This window comes from Anser anser (assembly GCF_964211835.1).
Source record: "Anser anser genome assembly, chromosome: 5".
NCBI classification, from domain to species: domain Eukaryota; kingdom Metazoa; phylum Chordata; class Aves; order Anseriformes; family Anatidae; genus Anser; species Anser anser.
The window spans coordinates 54,369,515-54,393,119 of NC_139725.1; the positions used below are offsets into that span (position 1 = coordinate 54,369,515).

Below are 23,605 nucleotides of genomic sequence, written 5' to 3' on the forward strand. Positions count from 1 at the left end.
GCTCCAAGAGGCCCTACCAGCAAAGCAAAGTACTGCTGTAACTCTCCTCATTCTCTGCCTTCACCTCTCCTTTCTGCAGTTGGTTGACTTGTGAGTGATTTTCAGTTCTCCTTTTTAGTGTTTTTTTTTCTTTTTTCTCAAAACACTGTGTCAGTTATGCAAAGGAACAGCTCTAAACATTTCCGTGCTGCTATAATAAAAGCAGCGTGTTATTGTGAAAGGCACATCTCAACATCACGGGCTGGGTAACACCCCCGTCCCTATAATGGCTCAAGGGCTAAACTTTTATCTTTAACTCTGAGTGGGAGAGGTTATCTTCTGACAAGTCTGTCTGAAGTGCTGACAAACAAGCTATGTGTTTCAGGCAGTAAAAAATACCAGAGACCTATAAAGTTATACTTTTGAAATAAGCCTGTAATTCCTGGTAGGAAGGAGGGGACAGGGCAGGCAATGTAGGAGCTATAAGGAACTTACACCCTGCCTGTAACTCTGTTTGCTGCCATTTACCCGGTGTGGATTTGAAGTCAAAGGAATTTATATGGTCTTCTTTACAGCTCAGCACCACAGAGTAGCTGAGTCTTTCATTTCTCATGGCTATTCAGAGGTGATTTTGGTTTTTTATTCTTCTTAATCAAAGTTAACTTGGGGAAGACTCATTTCATCCCCCTTCTTTTTAAATCATGATAATTTTCCACATTGGCAGAAGGACTTTTAAATTCCTAGTGTGCAATTTTGGAAATTTAACTGAAAATTGCTTTGCCTTAGGTCCTTGATTATTTTTTTCCTCAGCAATTTTCCGGTCATGATGCATTTCACTCTGCTGGACACTGTAGCTCAGTAGAAATAAGGGATGCTGCTTCACCAAACTGTGGCATTTTGCTGGACCCGTTTCCTCTGGGGCCTCAGGTATAGGGTCTGTGTTCATTGCCCTAGAAGACGACAAATGTCTCCCAAGTAGGGTGTGGGCACCCAAGGGGCTGCACAAGACAATCCACCAGGGTATGGGAAGGAAATATTAGACCTTTGGTAGTACATGTATGTAGTTTATAAATAAATACGTATTGGTGATGCGTGCTCAGAAATTTTTAGTGATAGAGGTGTGCATTCGAAAATGTTTGCAGATCACTAACCCAGTGACTTTTTAGCTCAACTTGTAAGAACTGCGGAAGGATCTTGGTCAACTCTGATTTGTAAAAGTTGCCACAAGCCACAGGAACTTCTTCCCTGCGTTATGAACGCAGGTAGTTTCATGACAGCTCCAAAGACTGCAAGATTGATGATGATCCTTCGTGGTCCAAATGCATCCTTTATGATAGCTTTCCAACCTTTTTGTGCCTTCAGGTTCTGTTGTTACCGGGGATTGCTTTCATAAGATTTAATGAAATCAGCAACAGGGTACGTGTAGCCAAAATGCTTAAATTTCCTGCCTGAAGTGCTTTTGCTAAAAGGTTGGTCCTGGGTACTATTACATATAAACATCCATGGTGAAATGAGGTAAGGGTGGGTTTTGGGGAAGAAGGGTACAAATCATGGGTAAACAGGAATACTTCTGCCGTTACTGGAAGTAGTCCCTGATGTCCTCTTTGGTGTCTTGTGCTTTCCAAGCAACGTGCAGCTTTGATTTAGAAAAATAGATAGTCATCTTGCAAAATCCCAAACATCGCATGCAAAGAAGTCTGGGGAGCAAATGTGCTCGGGGATCCTGTTTCAGTTTTGGCACTCATCAAATATTTTTATCTGCCAGGCAATGGCGACAAATCTGGGCCAAGAAATAATGGAAGGAGGGAAGGGCTTGTGGGGAGGGCTGCCAGGATCATTTTTGTTTTTGTCAAGTACCGTCAGTAGTTTTGGACAAGGGATTTGCTTATAGCACATCTCCATTTGCTATCTCTCCTTGTGTTTTTTACTAAAAATAATCTGAAAATGGCTCTTATTGTGAAATTTAGAAAAAAAAAAAACAACAAACACATCTGATTCCAGCGTGTAAATGTGAGTACAGCTTACTTACACTGGGTGTTGGTTTACACCCACCTCGAAGATGGCTGTACGTTTCCCAGGAAGGAAAGCTACAAATGATCAGGTAACGTGCACTGTTCCTCTAAATGAAGATCATTAGTCTAAATACACACCATGACTCAGTTTGACAGACTTTGTGCCCAGGTGTAATCTGTCATTCCTCCTAGCTGAAGCACATCCAAAAACATTGAGGCCACTTTCATTGCCCATCAGTATCAGGGTGAGCATTGGATTGAGGCGAGGCTTCAGCAGTCCAGTAGCGTTTACCTTGTTTTACTGCTTGACCAGTGACACAGATGATAAAAAGGATGTTTCTGCTTCAGCTGAAATTGCTAACGGGAGTTTTTCCATCAGCTCCGGGAAGGATGGAGCAGGTATCAAGTCATGCAAAACTAGCTCAGTGTACTGTTAAATAAGGGATTATTGTAAGAGCTACTGTAAGAGATGCAAAAGGTGGGAGGAATATGGATGCTCTGCTGTTGTTACAGTAGAGATCTTCCCTGTGCCTCTGCTCTGCAGTGCTTTACATAGCAATGAAAGATTTGGTGGGCTGACGTGACGATGCTGCGTGTGCCCATTCCTCACCTTCAGGACTTCTCCTGCAAGGTGAAGTTTCCCCATGTTCAACGTGCCCTATTCTGAGAAGCACAAATACCTCAGCAAATGCCACTGGAGCACATCCTTCTTCCCTAGGCAGTAGGGAGCACCAGCTCCTGCAGCCACCCTGCAAAGCACAGCCCTCGCTGTGCTGTTGTGCTTTTGGCCTGGCTTTAAGGGGCAGTGTTGGTGGTTTAAAAAGTGCTTTCCCAATGCACATCAAATGTTCTTGGTCTGGCAAGACAACCGTCAGGCAGACACAGGGTTTCAGAGAACTGCAAGCAATAAAAATAGAGTTAAATGCCATTTCTGATCACTTTTTGTCTACTTCTTCAGTCTCTTAACCAGAAGGCAGCTGTTTTGCCGTGCCTCCTCTGCACTCCAGTGTCCCTTATCTTCACGCCTGCTAGGCTGGATCTCACAAAACCACGTGCCTCTAAAACACCTCCGATAAAAGTGCTTCCACTGCGTTGTGGTGCCAACAACACATTATAGGGCCGCCTCACGGTGCACATATCTTATCTGCGCGGTGAGACGTGGTGTTTGAGGTACGTGGCTTCGTGGTGAATAGCACTGAGAAGCAAAGAAGGTTAGTGCTAGAAAGGAGCAAATGCAGATTTTGAGCAAGAAGCTACTCGTCTCTTTGAGACAATTGTAAAGCTGGTATTTTCTGTTTCAAATCCCAAACTCAGGAACTTATGTGACTTCCCCATGGATTAGGAGCTATGAAAAATAATGCATGTAGTTCACTTGACTGCTGATTACAGCTGCTGAAAACACTTGTAATTAACCTGCTTACTAAAGTAAAAGGAAGAATGCAAGCTGAAAGTGAAAACACATCTGCTGTGGAGCCAATGTTGGGAGATAACATAAGCTTGGTGACATAAATAAGAGAATGTTTTTCAACTGACACCTTGAGTAAGTTTACATAGACATTCAGACCATTGCTAATGGCTCTTTAGAGCAAGGCCATTGCTTTGCTTTAACATAAAAACGTTATGTGTAAAAGCTGAGTACACCTCCTGAGATCTGCAGGACAGAACAGGGTTTAAAATCATCTATGCTCTTCAATTCCCAGGCTCCGCTTGGAAAAGGCAGGAGATGCTGGGCCTCGCGTGAGGCTGCTGATGGGAGCGGGGACTTTGCTGCTGGAGCAGCTCTGGCTGGCGTGGCGGGCTGTAAGCGTGGAGCTGCCCCGTGCCTGCAGTGGGGAGATGCCCATGCTGGTGGCTGCAGGGAGGTTACTGACCTGGGAGGGGTAAAAGACACGGTCCTCTGCACCACTGGCAGGCATGAAACAACGTAGAAATGTTTGTCTAATAAGGACTGTAAAATGTCCCAGGCACTCAGGACTCTTAAGTACTTTCATACTTTAATGGAATTTTTTTTTTCTGCCAAACTTTGATCATATTAAATAAATTTCTCATGATATCATAACGCTCCATTTGTTATAAATGTGCTGATTTGCGGATGTGCAATTAGCTGACTCAAGCAAAAAAGCACTATAGATATCCTGTGTGTGAAGTGGCAGTTTATTTCTCTCCATCTGGTCTATAACTTGTTCCATGCTGCTTAACGTGGGGTCTGGGCATACTGCCCATTGCTCATCGCCGTTTATAGAGAAGAAAATTGAAGGCAGCCACAGAGTTAATTCTTTGCAATGTGGTTATTTCGTTCATGCAATACCTAAGGTGTTCTCATCAGGCAAATTAGGCAGTCCCCTTGTGAGCAGGTGAGTCCTGACTGTTCCCTCTGCAGAGGAGGAGATGAAATTATCTTAGAAAAGGGCACTGTGTGACTGAGTCAGGGTCATCCCAGAAAGAAAAAATATGGGTCCCCATAGCTCACATGACTAAGGTCCTTTAAAAGATCGGATATGTGTTGTTGGTTTTTGTTGCCCTTCCCTTCCCTTCCCTTCCCTTCCCTTCCCTTCCCTTCCCTTCCCTTCCCTTCCCTTCCCTTCCCTTCCCTTCCCTTCCCTTCCCTTCCCTTCCCTTCCCTTCCCTTCCCTTCCCTTCCCTTCCCTTCCCTTCCCTTCCCTTCCCTTCCCTTCCCTTCCCTTCCCTTCCCTTCCCTTCCCTTCCCTTCCCTTCCCTTCCCTTCCCTTCCCTTCCCTTCCCTTCCCTTCCCTTCCCTTCCCTTCCCTTCCCTTCCCTTCCCAGTTTATTTATCACTGCTTGGATGGATCTTTATCAAGGGCTAGGTCTTGTCCCTTCTGTGATGGGATTACATCCTAAGCTAGTAGTCTTGAGAAGACTTTCATTCATAAAAAATGCTCAGTGCACTAATAAGTGTTTCGCTGTCAGAATAGAAGTTAGCACCTTACTTCATTGCACATTTTTTACCCCTGTAATACAAAATAAGTATCTTCTACTCTCTTTAGTATCTCTTCCGGCTCTTCAGTATGAGTGAAGAGTGTGAAAATAGAGGTTTTAGAGATTAATAGCATTTGTTAACATACAGGGTTAAACTTTTTGAGGACAAAGATTTTTTTTTTTGTCTCATCAGCATGTTTAGCAGTTGCAAATCCCAGTGTGTGAGGAAATGTCGCATTCAAAAACTATTAGCAGCTGTAAAATTAGTTTTGCAAATCTGAGTGTATTGCTGCATATTTTATCTGCTGCTATTTATCATTTCTACATATATTCATGCAATTTTCTTGTAGTTTATGAAATTTGGGTGTGCGGTTTCAGCGTGAGCTTTCAGATTTCTTAATGATGAACTTATTAAATGAAATGGCATTGCCATATGCAACTTCTGATTTTTTTGCATGATAATGAGCTGCCTTATTGGAGTAACACTGAATTAAAAACAAGAGATATATATGTACGAAGAGTTCTTTGGAAGGTGTGATGTATGTGTTTATTAAGAACAAATATTTTCATCATGTCTGCCTTCAAATAGCTTTTAGATGGTTATGACTGTAATAGGCTTTCTTGAGTATACAGCCAAGCGTAGTATATCCCACGGTGCGTCTTCTTTTCATTCTTAAAAAATGAGCTGGGTTTTTCGTTTGGCTGTGAGTCATTTTGAGGCAGAGACACTCACCTTTCTGTGTGCAGACTGCAGCTCCAAGAACTGAAAACGCATAACGTTACTGTCACATGCCACTGCGTTTGGTAACGGAGCTCTCCAGAAGGAAGCGCGCGCGGTATTTAGCCATCTTCGGCATATGAAAGCCAGCAGACGTGCCGCTCGAAAGCCTATGGGAATATTCACATAACTGCAGCTAAAGCCTTGCTTCTGTGTTCAGGAATCCTCTTCTTCTCACCCAGATCTCAACACATGACTGAAATAATCTGTTTATCCAGCATCCAGTCCTTCGTGAGGACCAGATGGGAATCAGCTACTGGGTCCTATTTGCCATTCCTATTTGCCGTCCCAGAGCGCCGTTCCCTTCTAAGCACTCTTTCTAGTCCGAGGCATTTTAGCAATGCAGACGGGTGATTAGAGGCACTTCTGCTGGAATGCATGCTGTAGTGCTTAGTGAAATTAATTTGGCTTATGACAGGGCACTGAGGGGCAGAGCTGGGCTTTGTCCGGCTCGCTGTCATTGTCTCCTGGCGTGACTTTGGAGCTGTCCGCAGTGCCCTGCTCCTGGCTGTGCTTTGGGCACGCTCAGCGCCAGCAGAAGCTGGGGGACGCAAGGGTGGGGAGGGCTGGGAGTTTCCAGGTGTGCTCAGTGATGCTCGTGGTCAGGACAACCAAATCTTTGAAAGCAGATTATTCTAGGTCAGGAGCTAGCTGGTGTTATTGTATTGCCTGTGATTTCCACTTGGTTCAGCAGGAAAACTATTCTGACAACTAAATGCTGTCTTCTTCCCCAAAAATCAGTGACTGCATCTATCCCAGACACATTAAAGAGAAATAAAAGTGCTGCTCAGAGCTTCCCTTGGTCCGTCATCCTGCACCCATCTGCCTAGTAGAATGGAGCAAACATGGCCAGTCTGGGCAATTGAATTAGCAGTTTGAGGCCATAATTTATTTGGAGATGCATCTTTTAGGTTGTGTCAGAATCACAGAGCCACGGAATGGCTGAGGTTGGCGGGGCCTTGTGGAGGGCACCTGGTCTGACCCCTGCTCAAGCAGGGCCACCCAGAGCAGGCTGCCCAGGACCACGTCCAGGTGGCTTTTGGAGGTCTCCAAGGAGACTGCACAACCTACTCAGTCAACCCATGCCAGTGCTCCGTCACCTGCACAGTAGAGTACTTCCTAGTGTTTAGATGTGTTCCAGTTTGAGCCCACAGCCTCAGTTCCTTCACTGAAGAGCCTGGCTCTGTCCTCTTTCACCCTCCCAATGTATTTATATGCATGGATAAGATCTCCCCCAGCCTCCTCTTCTCCAGGCTGACCACCCGCAGCTCCCTCAGCCTGCCCTCGCAGGAGAGGTGCCCCAGTCCCTTCAGCATCTTGGCAGCCCTCCATTGGACTCGGTCCAGTATGGCCAGGTCTCTCTTAACCTGCCGGCAGTACATTGCCTCACGCAGCCTTCTTAGCGGCAAGGGCACGTCACTGACTCACGTTCATCTCGGTGCCAGCCAGGACCCCTGGGTCCTCTCTGCAGAGCTGCTCTCCAGCTGGGTGGCCCAGCACGTCCTGGTGCCTGGGGTTGTTCCTCCCCAGGTGCAGGGCGCTCGGCTTCTCCTTGTTGGACTTCATGAGGTTCCTGTCATTCTTTTCTAATTCACGCAGTAAAGTACTGTTTACACAAACTCAGCAATAATAGTCTAAGCAATGTATGAGCTGTACAGAAGAAGTGCCAATTGACTCCAAGTAAAGCCAAGTTTTAAATTGATGAAAAGCAGGAGTTTTCGAATGGGACAGAAGTGCTCAGAAACCTCAGTGCTCAGATCTCAAAGGAGAAAAGCAAAGTATCAGGTAAATGGCAGCCAAATTGAAATCTCAGTGAAAGTGATAATGTTTTGTTAAGCAGAAAAAGACAGAGAAGAGAAAAGAGAAACGAGAGGAGAGAGAAGAGAAGAGAAGAGAAGAGAAGAGAAGAGAAGAGAAGAGAAGAGAAGAGAAGAGAAGAGAAGAGAAGAGAAGAGAAGAGAAGAGAAGAGAAGAGAAAAGAGAAGAGAAGAGAAGAGAAGAGAAGAGAAGAGAAGAGAAGAGAGAAGAGAAGAGAAGAGAAGAGAAGAGAAGAGAAGAGAAGAGAAGAGAAGAGAAGAGAAGAGAAGAGAAGAGAAGAGAAGAGAAGAGAAGAGAAGAGAAGAGAAGAGAAGAGAAGAGAAGAGAAGAGAAGAGAAGAGAAAGAACCACAAAACAAAAACAGCTGTAAAAAGCTCTTCTTGTATGTCAGTGATAACTTTTTCTTGTTGGGTTGCAACCTTCCCCTTCAGCTGAAAACCACCCCCCCCACACACACACCCTGTCATATGGAGATTTACTGCAGAGGGATGTGAAGCTGCCTTTCAATGGGCAGTGCAATAGCCATGGTGAGACTGAGCACATTTTCACCCCTGTGTTTTAGCTGGGTGATGCCTCACCGGTAGTTTCCACATCTCTTCCAGGTGGACAATGAAAGCATCTTTTATAATGGGAAAGCAGTGAACATAAAAGCACTCTGCTCCTCTGCTCAGGCAGAACCGTGCAGAAGCGTTTATGGTTCTGGTGGATCTTGCCCAGAGATAGTTGAGCCTATCTGCTAGACCCCTCTGCTCCTGCTGTGTTAGGCAGGGATCGCAGGTTATTCACCCATGTGTGGCCCTCTGAAACTGCTGCCAGGACGTGAGGGATTTGTCGTCTCCTGGGGACCGGTCTCCTCGTGGCTCTGGAGGATCTGAGCTGCCAGCACATCGAGTAGCCCCACGGGAGAATTATTTTCTTGAGCAATCACAGAATCATAGAGTGTAGGTTAACAAGTGATACTGAGGTAAAGGACGGTGCTAATCCCCTTGTGAATGGCAGTAACCAACTTCTGTCATAGCTGAAGAAATACTTTTCTTCTGGTGTCTTCTGGCTCACCCGTATCTCCTTTCTCTTCCTTTCTGTGTGCTCTCCAGGCAGCGGTGCTTGTGCTGACCTGGGCTAAGGAGGAGCAGTTGGGAGCCCTGAGTATCCAGTGTTCGTGTTCTGCAGTTGTTTGCCTTTTGTATTTGCATTGTGCGTGTTTGTGTAGTCACAGATAGCAGCTGACGTATTTACACACGGTAAGAGAGCGCGTGAGCCTGCTGACAAAAAGCAGAAGTTCATGTGGAAATGGGGAGAAAACCCCAGCCGCTTCTACCTGCAACAAGAACACCGCAGGGCCCGTCCAGCTCTCCCTGCCCTTTGCCTTGCACTCGTTCTCCCTCTGCTGTTAATCTGCTCAGGTCAGAACGCACCCATAGCCTGGGGCCACGCTGGGGAGGCTACAGAGTGTTTGCAGGGTGTCTGTGTTCACCAGGTTGCCAAAGCGAGGAATGGGGAGAAAAAGGAAGCCAAGAAGAAGGATCTGCCTCAAAGACCTGCCACCTCCAAGAGGCAGCCCATCAAAACCGCTGCAGGTTTACCCTAGGAGAGGTAGTGCTCAAGTATGAACTAGACTTCCCAGGACCTAAAATACTTTTATTTTTGCTGCAGAGCTGCAGAGCTGCAGAGCAGGTAAACCAGGGACTGCAGAGATAGCCAGGGGGGTGGAAGCTCCTGCAGGGCTGTCTTGCTGCAGACACATGCAAACACATATGTGGGCAGCTCCTGGCAGGATGGAGATAAAGGCTTGCAACCTCCCAGGGGCCTCCTGCAGGCACTCTGTGGTGATGGAGATTGTGGTGATGGAAAGCCCAGCTAGCTGATCCAAAGCAGTTCTCCCAGCCACTGGGGAGAGGAGGAGGGCACACAGTGCTTACATACCCAGTGGAGCAAACTTTGTCCCGTTTTTGTCCCTTTTTCTTTTTTTTTCTTTTCTTTTTCTTTTTCTTTTTCTTTTTCTTTTTCTTTTTCTTTTTCTTTTTCTTTTTCTTTTTCTTTTTCTTTTTCTTTTTCTTTTTCTTTTTCTTTTTCTTTTTCTTTTTCTTTTTCTTTTTCTTTTTCTTTTTCTTTTTCTTTTTCTTTTTCTTTTTCTTTCTCTTTTTCTTTCTCTTTTTCTTTCTCTTTTTCTTTCTCTTTTTCTTTCTCTTTTTCTTTCTCTTTTTCTTTCTCTTTTTCTTTCTCTTTTTCTTTCTCTTTTTCTTTCTCTTTTTCTTTCTCTTTTTCTTTCTCTTTTTCTTTCTCTTTTTCTTTCTCTTTTTCTTTCTCTTTTTCTTTTTCTTTTTCTTTTTCTTTCTTTTTCTTTTTCTTTTTCTTTTTCTTTTTCTTTTTCTTTTTCTTTTTCTTTTTCTTTTTCTTTTTCTTTTTCTTTTTCTTTTTCTTTTTCTTTTTCTTTTTCTTTTTCTTTTTCTTTTTCTTTTTCTTTTTCTTTTTCTTTTTCTTTTTCTTTTTCTTTTTCTTTTTCTTTTTCTTTTTCTTTTTCTTTTTCTTTTTCTTTCTTTTCTTGGAGAGCGAACCTGTGCCTTGAGAAAACAATGACATGTTTTTAATAACTCTGCCACCAATGAGGAAAAGGTGGTGCATCTAATCTTACTCTATATTGTTTGCGTTTTTGTTCAGTAAATCAGCTGAAAGAAGTAATACATTTTTTCTTTAAAGTCCCTTCCCCGCCCCTGCCAAGCAAGTAAGTGTTACTTCCTGCCCTTTTGCTCTCATGATAACGCTTCCATTTCCTGTTTTGGGTTTAAGCCTTCATGTAGGCTCCCGGGTTGTCTTCCTGCCAAATTTGTGTTCGGCCGTGTAATCAGGTGAAATACCCTATTTGGGTGTAAGGGCACGTGCCAGATTCAAGTGTCTGTTCCTCCGGGATTACCTGACCAACTCTTCCTCAATGGCGAGCACGTAAGTACCTGGGATCGGTGCTCTCGATGGCAGTGAGCTCAATGAATGGGGTTAATGGGACTGGATGGAAAGGAAAGCGTGTGAGTCGTTGTAGTGCAGGAGCTCTGCGTTCTGGTTGTAGCCTCACAGGCTAATTTATACTTTTGTAAAATGATAATTAAGGTTTTATGGTGATGCTACATGAATATGCATCTCCTGGCAGTGAGGGAGAAGCGAGCCACGCTCATCCCCAATCTGACACCACTGGCTCCAGAGGAGCTGTCGCGGGTTTATTTGCATTTCTGTGGGGATTGAAGAGAAACCAAAGCTACGCAATGCCAACTTTAATGAAAGGACCTTTATGTTGATTTGCTGTATGCACGCATGAGTCTGCCTCTCCTGATTATTAGTTATGATTACAATCCTTAAAAGCCTTTGTTTAAAGTATTGTTCTACCAAAGTATGCATACGGCTGGCCAGTGAGTGAGAGATTTAGTCACGGATTTTCACTTGACAGTTTAGTCTTGGGTTTTGCATGATGTTTATTTTATGGATTAGTTACTTCTTCTTTTTATTTCTGTAATTCAGTGGTGAAGGGAAATGGTTTATATTAATAGCAACCTGATCTAGTAAAGTTACTTTTTTACTGTTTTTGTCTGAGTGTGTTTATAGATTACTTGGGTTCACTGTGTTTCCCCACGGCACTTGCTTGATACTTGTTTTTAGGAACTTCTAAACATTGGCTTGACATTTATTTTTAGGAACTCCCAAAGTTTATCTTCAAGGTGGCATGCGATACCAGAAAGCAAACCGCACTTCATTGCAGAAAGAGATGTGTGAATTGAAGCATGAAGGGAGCAGTGGAGTGGGGTTTCTCCATTAGGAGACAGCAGTGCCCCTGCCTTGCTGGACGTGGCTCTGGGCATCCGGCTGCCTCGCAGTGATGCCACTTCTCTGAATCACTACACTTCCGCTATGAAGTGCCTTTTGCACAGCGGTTATTTTAAAACTCTTTGTGTTTTTTTTTAATTGTTGAGTTGAGATACTGACGACTGGAGTTCCCCTTAGAATCATGTTGTTTCTTATGGTTCGGTTTGCAGAACATACCAGAAAATGAGAGGTTAAAATTAACTCCACCACGTAGCATCAAAATCTCAGCACTGTAAGCTAAGCAGATGTGCCAGCTTACAAGAGAACAAATCTGCAGCCAGTCCACCAGCCCTAAATCTCCCCTGACTGGCAGATCTGTTATTTAAGCGTAACAGCGGACACTGAGAGGTCACAACTCGGCATGAACTTTCACAGGTGGTGCTGCAGGACCGAGCTGTTGTGCAATGACAGGCCCGTGTGAAACGTCCCCTCCACCGCGTTATCTTTCTGCATGTTATTTATTTATTTTTTTTCTACTTACTTACGTCTCCCATGATCTAGAGCACTGAGGGCTGACAGAAGGACCTCCCAGTTTCTCTGGTCATGCCAGGATTGCACGGACATTCCCATGTAACTCATCTCCCAAAATCCTGGCCTCGCATGAGATGTGAGCGCCTCATAAGCTGTTTCTTGGTTTCCATCTGAAGTGTCTGTGGTGGATGCCGGCAGTGGTTACTGGAGATGGCAATTCCCGTGGGGTATGCCAGTAGAGAAAGGGGGAATTCGAAATGTCTTCATTGCTAGCAGAAGGAAGAGTAGCTCTTAAATACTACTCCTTCTGGAAACAAGTGCTGGTGTTCTTGTGTCCTTATTCTTGTTATTGCTGTAGGTACCATTATATCAATTTCCTGCTCTCTAAAATACGTATTTATCTCCCAGGCATGTCATGACTCGCTATTTAGGGTCCTTTTGAGAGCTGCTTGTGAAGGAGGCTTTGTACATGCTCGATTTTCTTATAATTATTTAATACTAAACTATTTAGATGTCAGAGTTTAACAGTGGAGAAAGGTGACGGCTAGGCACCTGCAGCAGATGCTCAGCGCAAACAGCTTATCTCCCTCTGGTGATGCAGCCACAGCACCAAAGGCAGGTCTTCCACATGCAAGCTGAACAGGAGACCAAAAAGCAGCAGCTCCTGTGGGAACTGGACTTTGCTTGGGGCTGGTCAGGGCAAGGGCTGCGCTGCCAGGGAGGTCTCGGCACCGGCAGGCAGCCAGGAGGGAGTGCGAACCAAGGGCTCCTGACTGCTGGGTCTGTGGGTTCGTTTTTCAAGGGGTCCCAGGAAACGAGACTCAGAAAAGCAGTTGTCAGCCCGCCCCTCCATCACCCACACTGTGTTATATATGGAACTGGGACCGCTATTTATCTAAGTGCCTGCTAGAAAATATTCAGACATCTGCATGTCACAGTGGATCCAAACCACCTCTCTGTACGTGAAGTCCCTCTGGGTTGGTGCTGTCCTTTAGTGTGATCAGTGGCTAAGTGCTCCTGGCTCACTGTGAAGTTTCGCTGTGTTGCTGAGGAAATAAATGAGTTCCTCACTGCTCCGGGACAGAGGTGGGATGAAGGGTGGTGGCATAGGGTGTCCTGCGGTTTGGTTGCAGAGGGAAGTAAACTTGGAAAAGGAGGTCCCGAATGGACTCACAAGAGTGACTGACGTGGTGTTGCAGAAATGGGGGTCCCAACGAGAAATGGGGTCACAGGGAGAGCCAGCAGGTTTTAGCTGCAGTGAGCTCAGACCTCAGGTAATGGTGTATATAAGCCTGAGTGACCTGACGGGCTGGTGTTGAGAGGGTGCCCTGTGGTTTTTGTTCTCTAAATCCAGTCACTAGACAGAAATGCCCACCCATTTCTACAAAGATACCTGCTGAAACACTTTTCCTGCTTCCAAACCATCATTTTATTTGTTGCAGTGAAATCAGTTAAAGTCTGTTCAGCAGATAAGTCCAGCAGAGTTTGCAGCACACTTTAAATGCTGCAGGACCCTGACTTGTAGCTTGCTAATTCTGAGGTTAACAGATACTTATCACACAGACCGCACGTCTCCATGTACAGGATTTTTTATTTAAGTTAGCTATTTTAAAGCTAACATTGAGATATTTCTGTCAGCTTCTTAAATCAGCATCAGCATCTGTTTCTTGTGTGTTAAGCTTAACCACACGACTCTAACTTTCTGTAGTCGGACTCAGTGGACGAGTGAGAGGTGTTAAAGGGCTTGTGAGTCACCTTGCACGTTTTGTGTGCTGCGGTTTGGTGAGGTAGGACAGGGCTTGGGCAAAGCAGTATTAACGATTTCTGGCACCAGTAAAGATGATTAGATCAGTCCAAAATAATTTAAAATGATTAATTATTTAAAGAAGAGGGGGTGGGTGGGATTGGATGGGAAATGGAAATTAAAAATAAGGTAAATGATTGCAAAAGTAGCTGTTTGCATTTCCTAAGAATATCAGAAGACAGCTTGCTTGAAAGAGAAGAGAACTTGAGCAGTTTGAAACGTGGTAGGTTGGTAATAGGTTCAAAGCGTCATTGCTTGATTTCTATTAGGGGAGCTTTCACAACTTATGCCAAGTGAATTTCTGCCCCAAGGAAACAGTTCTTCTATAAATACAAAGAATAGTAGGAGTCTTCTGGTCCAGCCAGCATGCTGGAGTAGAGCCCACAGAATTGGGTGTTAAAGCCTGGAGTTGGTTGGTTGCCATCAGTTTATTACACTTTTTTGAGAGCATGATTCAGTGATCCTCCAAAAGTTGTCCTGTATTGCCATGGCTCTAGAAGAAGGTGTTTTAACCCCCCCCGGACAGGTAACCCCTGGGTGGGCTGGTGCTGCCACGGTTCAGGGTAGGGCTGGGGCAACCTCGTGCAATGGTGGTCTCTCCCTGGATCATGGGTCAGAGGTGGGCACAGCAGCTCAGGACCACTCTGCACAAGTTGTATCCACAAGAGGATGCCTTGTAAGCAGAGGTGGTCAATGTGGCAGCAGTACAGCTTGGACTCTCATGTTTTTCTCAGTCTGGGATGGCAGAGACAAGTGCTAGAGACCCTTCAGAGCCTCTGCCAAAGACTTGCTGTCAACCATTTTGGTTTACTCCCTTTTTCCTGTTTATGGTGGTTCTTTTTTGATTCAGTTCTGAACTTTTTGATTTTATATTTGAATAGCCTCCTGGCCTAGGCAAAGTGAAGACTTTTCCTCCAGCCTTGGCTCCCCCTCTCCCAACTTCCACAGTCATTTCTGTCATTTTGTTCCCCACTATTTTTCCTCTTCCTGTTTAATTACTTAAAGTCATCCAGGTTATGGCAAGAAGCTCCATTAAGGATAATTCACAAAAATGCAGATATTTTCCTCAAGTCTTATCCATACTCCTTTGTGGTTCTTTTTTGGCTACGATTCCTTGTTAATCATAAATGTACAAAAAACGAGGAAGAAGAGGGCTATAATCTCCAGTTCTGCAAAGAGGGAAGAGGAGAGACATTTGTGGACAAAGCCACCTTCATTGCAACACTGGCTTGGGTTGCAGCCTCCTAGAGCTACCCCTAACTGCTCTGAAATATTTGTGTGCCTTGAATGGTACTTTAAAGCTGGAAGTGACTCATTTGGGGACTGCTGCTGACACTAACTAATAAAGCAAGGAGGATACCGCAAATCTGCATTGCCAGTCCAAGCATGCTAAACGATGCAACTTTTACCCTTTTCACACGTAATTGCCTATGGCAGAAACCCAGATGGCTGAGTCTGCTTGCATGTTGATGTAACATAAAAAATCAATAGGAGAATTTGTAATATTTGGAATGGTATGTGAAATTTGATGAATCATTTGCAAGGCTTACCCATTTTTTGGTAGCTTACGTGTATTCTTAGGAAAATAAGGCAAGTTCTAGAAGCTACAGTCGTGACTTGGTGTATAAATGCTGATACATGCCAGACACTTCTCATAGAGAAGGAATTTGACTATGTACAACAGTATGTCTGAAACTCTATTTATTACTTGTTATGTGTAGCTGACATAAGTATCAATGGTATCACAAAAAATAACAGAATTTTTTGCTTGAATCTCGTGAAACCAATGTTGCTTGGTTTACGTTTAAAATAATGCAGTCCACAGAGTGCAACACAAAGGTTCTCACTGACCTTCATAAGAGTTGGAGTGAAAATTTTCTGGATGGTTTTCAGGGAGGCTCTTTAAAGCAGCAGTGGGACAATTGTGTTTTTTGTGGGGAAGATGAGACTTCAGGCATAAAGAGTTACACCTCCACTTAGGGTGAGACAGCAAGCTAGCAATGGGTCCCCGGAGGCATTTTAGGTTTTGAAAGATTGATGAAGTGCTTTGCAGGAAAGGATTCCCCTTGTGCTGTACTTGTTTTATGTACCTTTCTGTTATTTCACTGGAGGCCAGATAACAGGCTTAATCCTGTTGCCATTTAAATGAATGATGAAAAATGTCCATTGACTGCAGGGAGAGCAGGAATTGAGCTTGATGTGTTGCTTTATGTTACAGTAACAATTAGTTGTCATGCATTAAATATTTCTCCTGGGGTCTGTATTTCTGTCATGGGGTTTAGAAGGTGTTTTTGCTGCCGTTCTTAATGGCAGCAAACTCTGAAGGCAAAGTGTTGGAATATCGATATGGCGTGACAAATGCCACAGTAAGGCCCTCATGTCTGTATGGTTAGGTGCATTTTCTGTAAGTATGGTTAATTCAATTAATTTATGGCAATAAAGCTGCCAAGGAGCCCCTGGCAATTGTGGGTTCCGAAGTTCACATGCAGGCACCATAGGGTCCCAGACTTGCTCTGATGAAACCAGTGGCACGCTCTCGCTTACTTTAGTACAGCCCTGTAGTGACCAGCAAGGCTTGAGGAGAAGGATCTGGTGTCAGGCCAGCTGAGAGTGACCCTCCGGGGACAGAGATTTTTGGGAGCCTGCAGGCTCACTGGGCAGGGCCTCGTCATGGCCCTTGGCCCTGGTGCTCTCCACCGGCCCTGGAGCTGGAGGTGGCATGAGCCCCCCTGTAGCACAGGCCAGTGGGCACCACCTAGCCACAGTACCACACGGGATATTATTTTTAGCCATTCCACTTCCACAGGGCAATGATAATCCAGTGTACTTGCCTGTGTGCTGGTGCATTTCTCTCTCTTTCCTCCCCACCTGTGGAACCCAGGCAGAATGCCATTCCTGCCTCTCTGAGGCTCTTGCACCAGCTGCAGGATTAGGCAGGCTGCAGCAAGTTCGAATCCCAGCTGGTAGTGTCAGATGTGTGGAGAGGCTGCCACATGACGTTCGTTTACCTTTAAAAAAGTGATGTTGAGGTATTTTCTGTGTAAGTACACCAGTGAAGGTGCAGATCTTCTCCAGGCATCTCACACAGCACAGCATCAGCAAATGGTGGATGAGCTTGTTCTTATAAGTCTGAAGAATTAAAATACAATGTTTAGTCTTGCGGATCTGAGTATGTTACAGACCACTGCTGTTCCCATGTTTTTACGTAATAAAAATACACTTTGGTCTGAATTTTCTTAGCTCAGTCTTTCTGGAGATGTCTGCCAGCGTCATTGCTCCCTCTGTAAACCCTGTGAAGAGTTTTCAGGCTCTTGCCCACAACCTGGAGGAGGTCTGTGAACTGCTTGGAGGCTGTGAGAGGTGACTAATGCGACGAGCCAAATGTCAGTGGGCTTTAATTCACACTGGGGTATGCGTCTGCCTTGGGAATCTTTTTGAGAGCCATGGATCAGAAAAGATTGAAAAATTGCTGCTGTTATCTACCCAGATCCTCTTAATACTTAGCGTGCTCCCTTTCATTAAAATGATGAAATGATGGGGTTGGGTTTGCAACAGTTGGTATCATTTACAAGTGGTGTCACCTGGTGCGGTGGCAGGGCAGTAATATGGTTCAGTACCACCCGAGAGCTTCTCCTGTGTTCATCTGACTGAAACCGAGGCGTTGCTGAGAGAAAAATCAAGACAAAGAACTGTATGCAAGAGGGGGGAAAAGGGATTTGTGTGCAAAGTGGATTACCACTTGATAGGGCATTGCTGAAAAGTATTTAATACAGCTTGGGCTGAAGAGGGGAGGTATGCATTAATATATATAGTTCTGAAGTTAATAGGGTGGCCACAAACTTAAAATTTTTGCAGGAGGTAAATCCTAAGAATTTTATTTAAGCCTAACATGCAGCTGTTGAAAAAGACTTATGTTCAAAGATCTCAGTTCTCCAAAATTTGGAGGGGTCATTTTTATTTTGTGTAAGGAATTCTTATTTCCTCTGTTATAAGAAAAGTGGCTGGGATTTTCAGAGAGCAGGAATTAAAATCCTGACTGCCATTCCAAAAATGCCACCAGTGGTAACTGTAAAGCACTACGACCTGTATTGAGTCGTCACCTCAGCAGTACTTGCCGGTGGTATTTCTTTCATGTGAAAAATGTACTTTACCGTTGATCTAGTATATATGTCACTAGTGCACAATCAAGAGGTAAAGAAATGATGAATTTCTGTGAGGCCACAGAACCTGTAAATTAATGCTCTGTTAATAATGGTTATCTGCTTTAACCCTGAAATGAAGAAATCTATGGAGTCCCCATTTTCTTTGCTGTCAGGGTGAAGGCACCTGTGTGTTTTGCACCGCATATTCTGGGATGTCTGAGTGCGTCACCGGCTCTGAGCATTAGGCGTTAGCTGGATTAACGTAATTGATTTCTTCAGTTTACCTAACGTGGCTTTTGGTTCAAGGTCTGCTTGCTTCCAGTTTTAAATGTGTAACTCAGCTTTGCATGTCATGTTTATTTTGTCAAGAAGCTGTAAAATATTAGTCAGTTTTCATGCAAATGTGAATGGCTTCGCTTGCCAATAGGTACATAAAATAAATAGAGCATTCATACTCTTGGACAGTTTTCATAAAATGTGTGCGCTACCAGTTATTCCTCAGGGCATAATATTTCTATATAAAATAGATTATCAGTTCAGCAGCATACTGGAGTTTTTTAAGTGTAGAAACACATACGTGCAAGCTTTAATTTAACAGGCAGATTATATTCAAAGGATTAGCAGATTTATTATAAAATGTATTTGAAGTGGTTCTGATAATTTCTGTTGTTTTGTTTGAGGTGTTTTTGGTAGTAGGCAATGAATTCACTGTTTTTTTCTCTTATGTTGTTGGTTTTTCTTTCCAGTGAACAGAGTATTTGCCAAGCTCGGGCTTCAGTTATGGTTTATGACGATACCAGTAAGAAATGGGTGCCAATCAAACCTGGACAGCAGGGGTTCAGCAGAATCAACATATACCACAACACGGCCACTAACACCTTCAGGGTAGTTGGAGTTAAACTGCAAGATCAACAAGTGAGTAACTGCATTAAGTTTCCTGTAAATGAACCTTTGGTCTCTTTAGATACCATCAGTTCTGTAGTCGGTGAAGTCTAGCGACATTTCCTGCTCCCTGCAAGATGTCTGTGAGTTCATTTACTCCACACATTCAGATCTTGTACAATTTTGTGGGGCACAGAATGTGTCACGATTTATTACTGTTTATTTGCAAAATGAACTTTTGGTGAATGTGATTTTGTTATATTTCCACCCCTATGTTTTTGCTTGTGAAATGAATTTTATTTCATTCTGCAGGTGTTGTTCACAGCTCCCCCAAATTTACTTTTTGCTCACTTTTAGGGCTAGATACACAAAAGAAAAGCAGTAACACGCTGCACTGCTGTGCATGGGTGTCTCATAAAGCATGCTTTTTGCATTGCTGTGATAAGCAATTAGTTTCTTATAACATCCTTATCACATTTTGAAGTCCTAGATGCACCCTGTGACCTGATTTATGGCAGGCTAAGCCCACAGGGCCTCCCTGGGTATTAAGGGAGATACATGGGATTTAGATAAGCAGAAGTGGGATCAGAGCCTCCTTGGCCACTGCAGCCCAGTGACCGCCTTGCTCTTGGGTGCACCGGGCTGTGCATGCCATCAGCAGCAAGAAACCTCATGGCTATACCCAAAATAAAAATATGCTTGTGTAGGGTAGCGGTGCTATCCTGTAGTCCTGTGGTTGTCATTTCAGAGCAGAAGTTTGAGAGCTGGGGACTTCCCCCACATGTCACGGTGGGGATGGTGCAGTGGCAGCAGCCCAGGCTGCCCCGGCTGCCCTCCTCCCATACTTGCCTTGTGCCATCACGCTGGCGGGAGGCTCAGAAAAAAAGTGTGCAAGTGGTTTCCTGTCAGGTTAGAGAGTGTCAGAGCCCTGTGGGAAAGCACGGCGAGCACCTCACCTTGCATAAGGTGGTCAAAGGGCACCTGTGGCAGGGAGAGTCGGGTCCGGGAGCAGGAGCAGGGCACCACCACCTCCCAGCTGCCAAAATGTTAAACTGAGCAGTCTGCTCATGGAATGTTATTTATTTATTTATTTATTTATTTAGCGCATATTTCAGCTCCTTGCAGCACACTTTTGAAACATCTGCAACATCGTTTGCCTCTGTTTTTATCCTTCTCAGTGGAGCAAAAGCAATATAGTAATGGAGCTTCATTTTAAAAATAGAAGATGTTTTTGAAAATGAATGAAATACAGTCGCTGCTTAGTCACTTGTGAGAATCAGTACTGCTCTGGAACAGGCTGTGCTAGTTATTTTGTGTAGCCAGCTAGTGAATGTAATGATATTCATGTGAGACAATCTAAGATGCATCTGAATAGCCAGTACAAACCAAGCAAAAGTCATAATGTCTGCATATATTTGTATGGAAGACTTTATATGTGTACCAGAGGTCTGTCTTAATCAGGATATACAATTTATAGTGTAGGTTATATTTAAAATTCAAATCTTGATCTGTATTTTAAACATGTTGTATATTAACTGTAATGTTCTATTTGCTTGCAAATGTTCCTTCTTATGAAGAGGCTGCATGCTATCTAAAAATCATCTCAATTCAGAAGGAAACGGTTATAAAAATATTTTTCTAGAGTTTGAAGTCTAAAAATGCTCCCTCAAACAAACAAAAAAGCACAGGTTGCTTTAGTCACTTAAAACTGTCGAAAAGAAAATACCTTAAACATTATTACAAAAATCTAGTATCATGAAGACAGCAAATGTTCTGAAAGTCTCAGATTGAGAATTTGTTGTATTTTATATGAGTCTCACATGGAGCCATAAGCTTGCTAGGCTTGCTAAGTATTTGCATTTAATGAGAGCAAAAGTGAATTTCAGTTAAAATAATTCTCTGTACAAGCTATTTCATGCTTGCTCTCAGTTTGTGCTAAGTCACGTTGAAAACAAGGTTTTATTACAAGCTGCTGTTTTTCAAGGAACGACATATTTTTCTGAAAAGGACCAATCTTCAGCTAATGTGTGATTTCACATTTAATGAAGCTAATGAAGCTACACAAATTTCCAGGAGTTGAGAAACTGGTTTAAAATATGTAACGCAATAATACCATGTAGGAACAATTTTAAGTTTTATTACATACTGTTTGGCAAGGCACAGACTAGACTAATCTTCATGATTTCACCCGTGCCTGTCTTTAATGTTTCCCTTTTAATTTTTGTTGTTTTATATTACATCTTTAATAATCTTTCTCTTTAATTTTCATCATTTTTTTTTCATGTATCTCCTGTAGGCTCCTTTTGTCATTTTTTTCAAGTTTCTTTTCTGTTTCCTAGCCCTTTTCTGGGGCACATGTTAGAGTTTATGATGCTCCCTTCCCATTCTGTTTACCTTGTCTGTGTATATTTTGCTTTCTGGCTGGTGGTGTCTAAAAAGGTGACCACAAAGAGAGATGTTTTTTAGAATGGTAGAACATCAGCGTCATTCTCACCGTGGGGAAGTGGTCATCAGACCACTCGTTCCCCTCGTGTGTCGGGATGACGTGCTCGCCGCGTGCTTGCATGCAGCAGCACTTAGCTGCAGACCGGCAGTCAACGAATTCCCCTTTCTGCTCCACACAGATGGGCACATTTGCATAGGCTCACACTGGCATGAGCAGCAATCTTCAGAAAAACAGAAGTAGCTTTTTGAAGCTTTGGAGTAGCCACAGAGGCCAGAACTGTTTGTTTTGAAGCTGCGGCCAGGTCGGTATTGCAATCACTTGATGTCACGAGCTTTCGTGTCTCCGTGCAACCTTTGTTTTCTCTTAGCGTGTAGCCCAACAGAGTCACAAGCAATTTGCTGCAACTTGCAGCTTGCCAGCTGTAATTGTAACCTAGCCTCTTGCAAAGGTGAAGTGTGTTAGCTTCAGTCACCGTGCAAGGCTTTCAGAAAGGTAGGAACGTACAGCTGGTCCATCTCCATGGCCCGGCGGACAAGCAGGAGCTTCCCAATGCACAGTGATGATCAGCTGAGGGTTTGAAGTGGTGATTTTACATCAAGTGATTTCAGCTTAGCATGATCTCATTGCCGAAACGCATGTGCTGAACACATAGGTGGGGAGAAGGGTGTAAGTCAAACGTGAATCATGTCTCCTGAGGGCTTTGTGTATTGATGTGGCTAAGACGCGAATGTAAAAACAGGGCCTTGGGGAAGGTGGGACTTTCTAAACTTGAGCCTAAGCCAAACTTGAAATGGGGACAGCATTCTTGTGATATAAATTAAACCACATTTTTTTGAAAAAACAAGAACTAATTAATTACCTCGGTAACTTACTGAAGTCAGTCAGGTTTGGGCCTGCTTGCAGAAATAGAGAATCTGGCCTCAGCTGTAGCAGTTGTTAGTTGCTGTGCCACAATCTCTGTGTTTTAGCAAACACACAACTGCTGCCCATGGGAGGAGTTAGCGCTGGGAGCACAGCAGAACCCAAGCTGATAACAAACTTCTGGAGCATTTCTTGCTCTGGAGAAACAAGCAAATGTCTTTTTCTGTCTTGATAAACAAGAGCATGGGCTGTAAGACTTGTGCAGGACCTCTGACCTTGTGGTTATGGTCACACAACCAAGACCCATCATAGTATGTCCATCATGGAGTCCTAAGGCGCCCTTGATTCCTTCTAGCCCTATTACTGTGAATCCTGTTGAACATCACCATCGTCACTGCTGATAATTCAGTAGCCTACAGACTATGGTCAAAGGGAACACTTCTCATTTTTTATTTTTTTTATTTTTATTTTTTATAAATCCATGCCTGCCCCAGAGAATTTACATTTGAAACTGAAGCGAAGTTATGAAGGAGAGTACCAGATAGAAGTGAGGCAAACATTTTTTTTCAACATTAAAGTGATGGAATATTGAAAGGCATCATTGTATTAATATTATGGACAATTGTTCTGTGAAACTCCTTGCCATACAGTATAATTGAAATCCAGAATTAAATAAAATTCAAAACAATGCAGATATTTTTATCAGTAACAAGACTATTTTGTTTCAGGATAGAAAATATTAAAACGGGTTTGAAAAGAAAAAAAATAGCCATATAGAGTGCCATGTTTCAGCTTTTAAGACAAACTCTGAGTGAAGAGTTACAGGAAGACCTATTTGTTATTGACAAATCCATTACTTTCAGCAAGATTTCCAATAAGATTCCCCAATTCAGCTATTATAGACTAAAACTGAAGATGAAGACTAGGCAAGATGAGCTACTGACCTGCTTAGCATGGCAGATACTATTTTACCAACATATCGAGCTTTAGAGTAAAGTTCCCTTAGAAATACCTGTACAAAACCCCCTGTGCACCAAGGAGTGGGACCTTGTTAATTTTAATTACAGCTCCAAGGCACACACTTACCATTGTGTGCCTTGAGGAGTCTCAACACCATCTGTACAGGTTGACCTCTGTGCACTTGTTTTTAACAACGGCAGGAGAATCTATCCTCTTTTTCCTGTTCTATAGGAACATTAATCAAAGGAGATAAGATGAAATTCAGGCTGGTTTATATTTCACTCCCCAGTTCAGTCTCTGTTTTGAGTTTGAAGACAAGGTTTTACATGTGTTCATCTAAGCATCCTGATGATTTATGAAGGTCAACGTTCAAATTCTGTCTTTATTCAACTGAAGTGATCAAACCCTCAGAATAAAGCAGATTCTGAGTTTCTTGAGTAGATGTTCTAGGAAAACAAGTTTTGAAAAGTTTACTTGACTTCTCTTAAATGACTTTTGGCATAGATTTTTGCAATTTCTGTCTGTCTTTATACAACAGCACTACACCTTCTAGTGCTCTTTGGACTTTAGTACCGCTATCTTTGAAACAGAAGTTCCCTTTAGTAGGTGAGAAAATCTGACTTTGCAGAGCCCGGAAGAAGCTGCACAATCTTTCTATAAATTTCT

At 43.4% G+C, this 23,605-nt stretch overlaps 1 protein-coding gene across 10 annotated transcripts in view; it reads left to right on the plus strand.

Moving 5' to 3' along the window:
- Positions 1 to 23,605, plus strand: part of EVL (Enah/Vasp-like) — a 146,541-nt gene that overhangs the window by 59,584 nt on the left and 63,352 nt on the right. For 7 of the 10 annotated variants that reach the window (XM_083836553.1, XM_083836559.1, XM_083836556.1 and 4 more), the window contains exon 2: positions 18,537 to 18,705. In XM_083836553.1, coding sequence (XP_083692679.1) covers positions 18,537 to 18,705 — 169 coding nt within the window. Of the gene's footprint in view, positions 1 to 8,821; positions 8,928 to 10,284; positions 10,465 to 17,264; positions 17,441 to 18,536; positions 18,706 to 23,605 lie in introns of those variants that run through there. The other 3 variants (XM_083836557.1, XM_083836552.1, XM_083836555.1) reach the window with 3 other exon arrangements.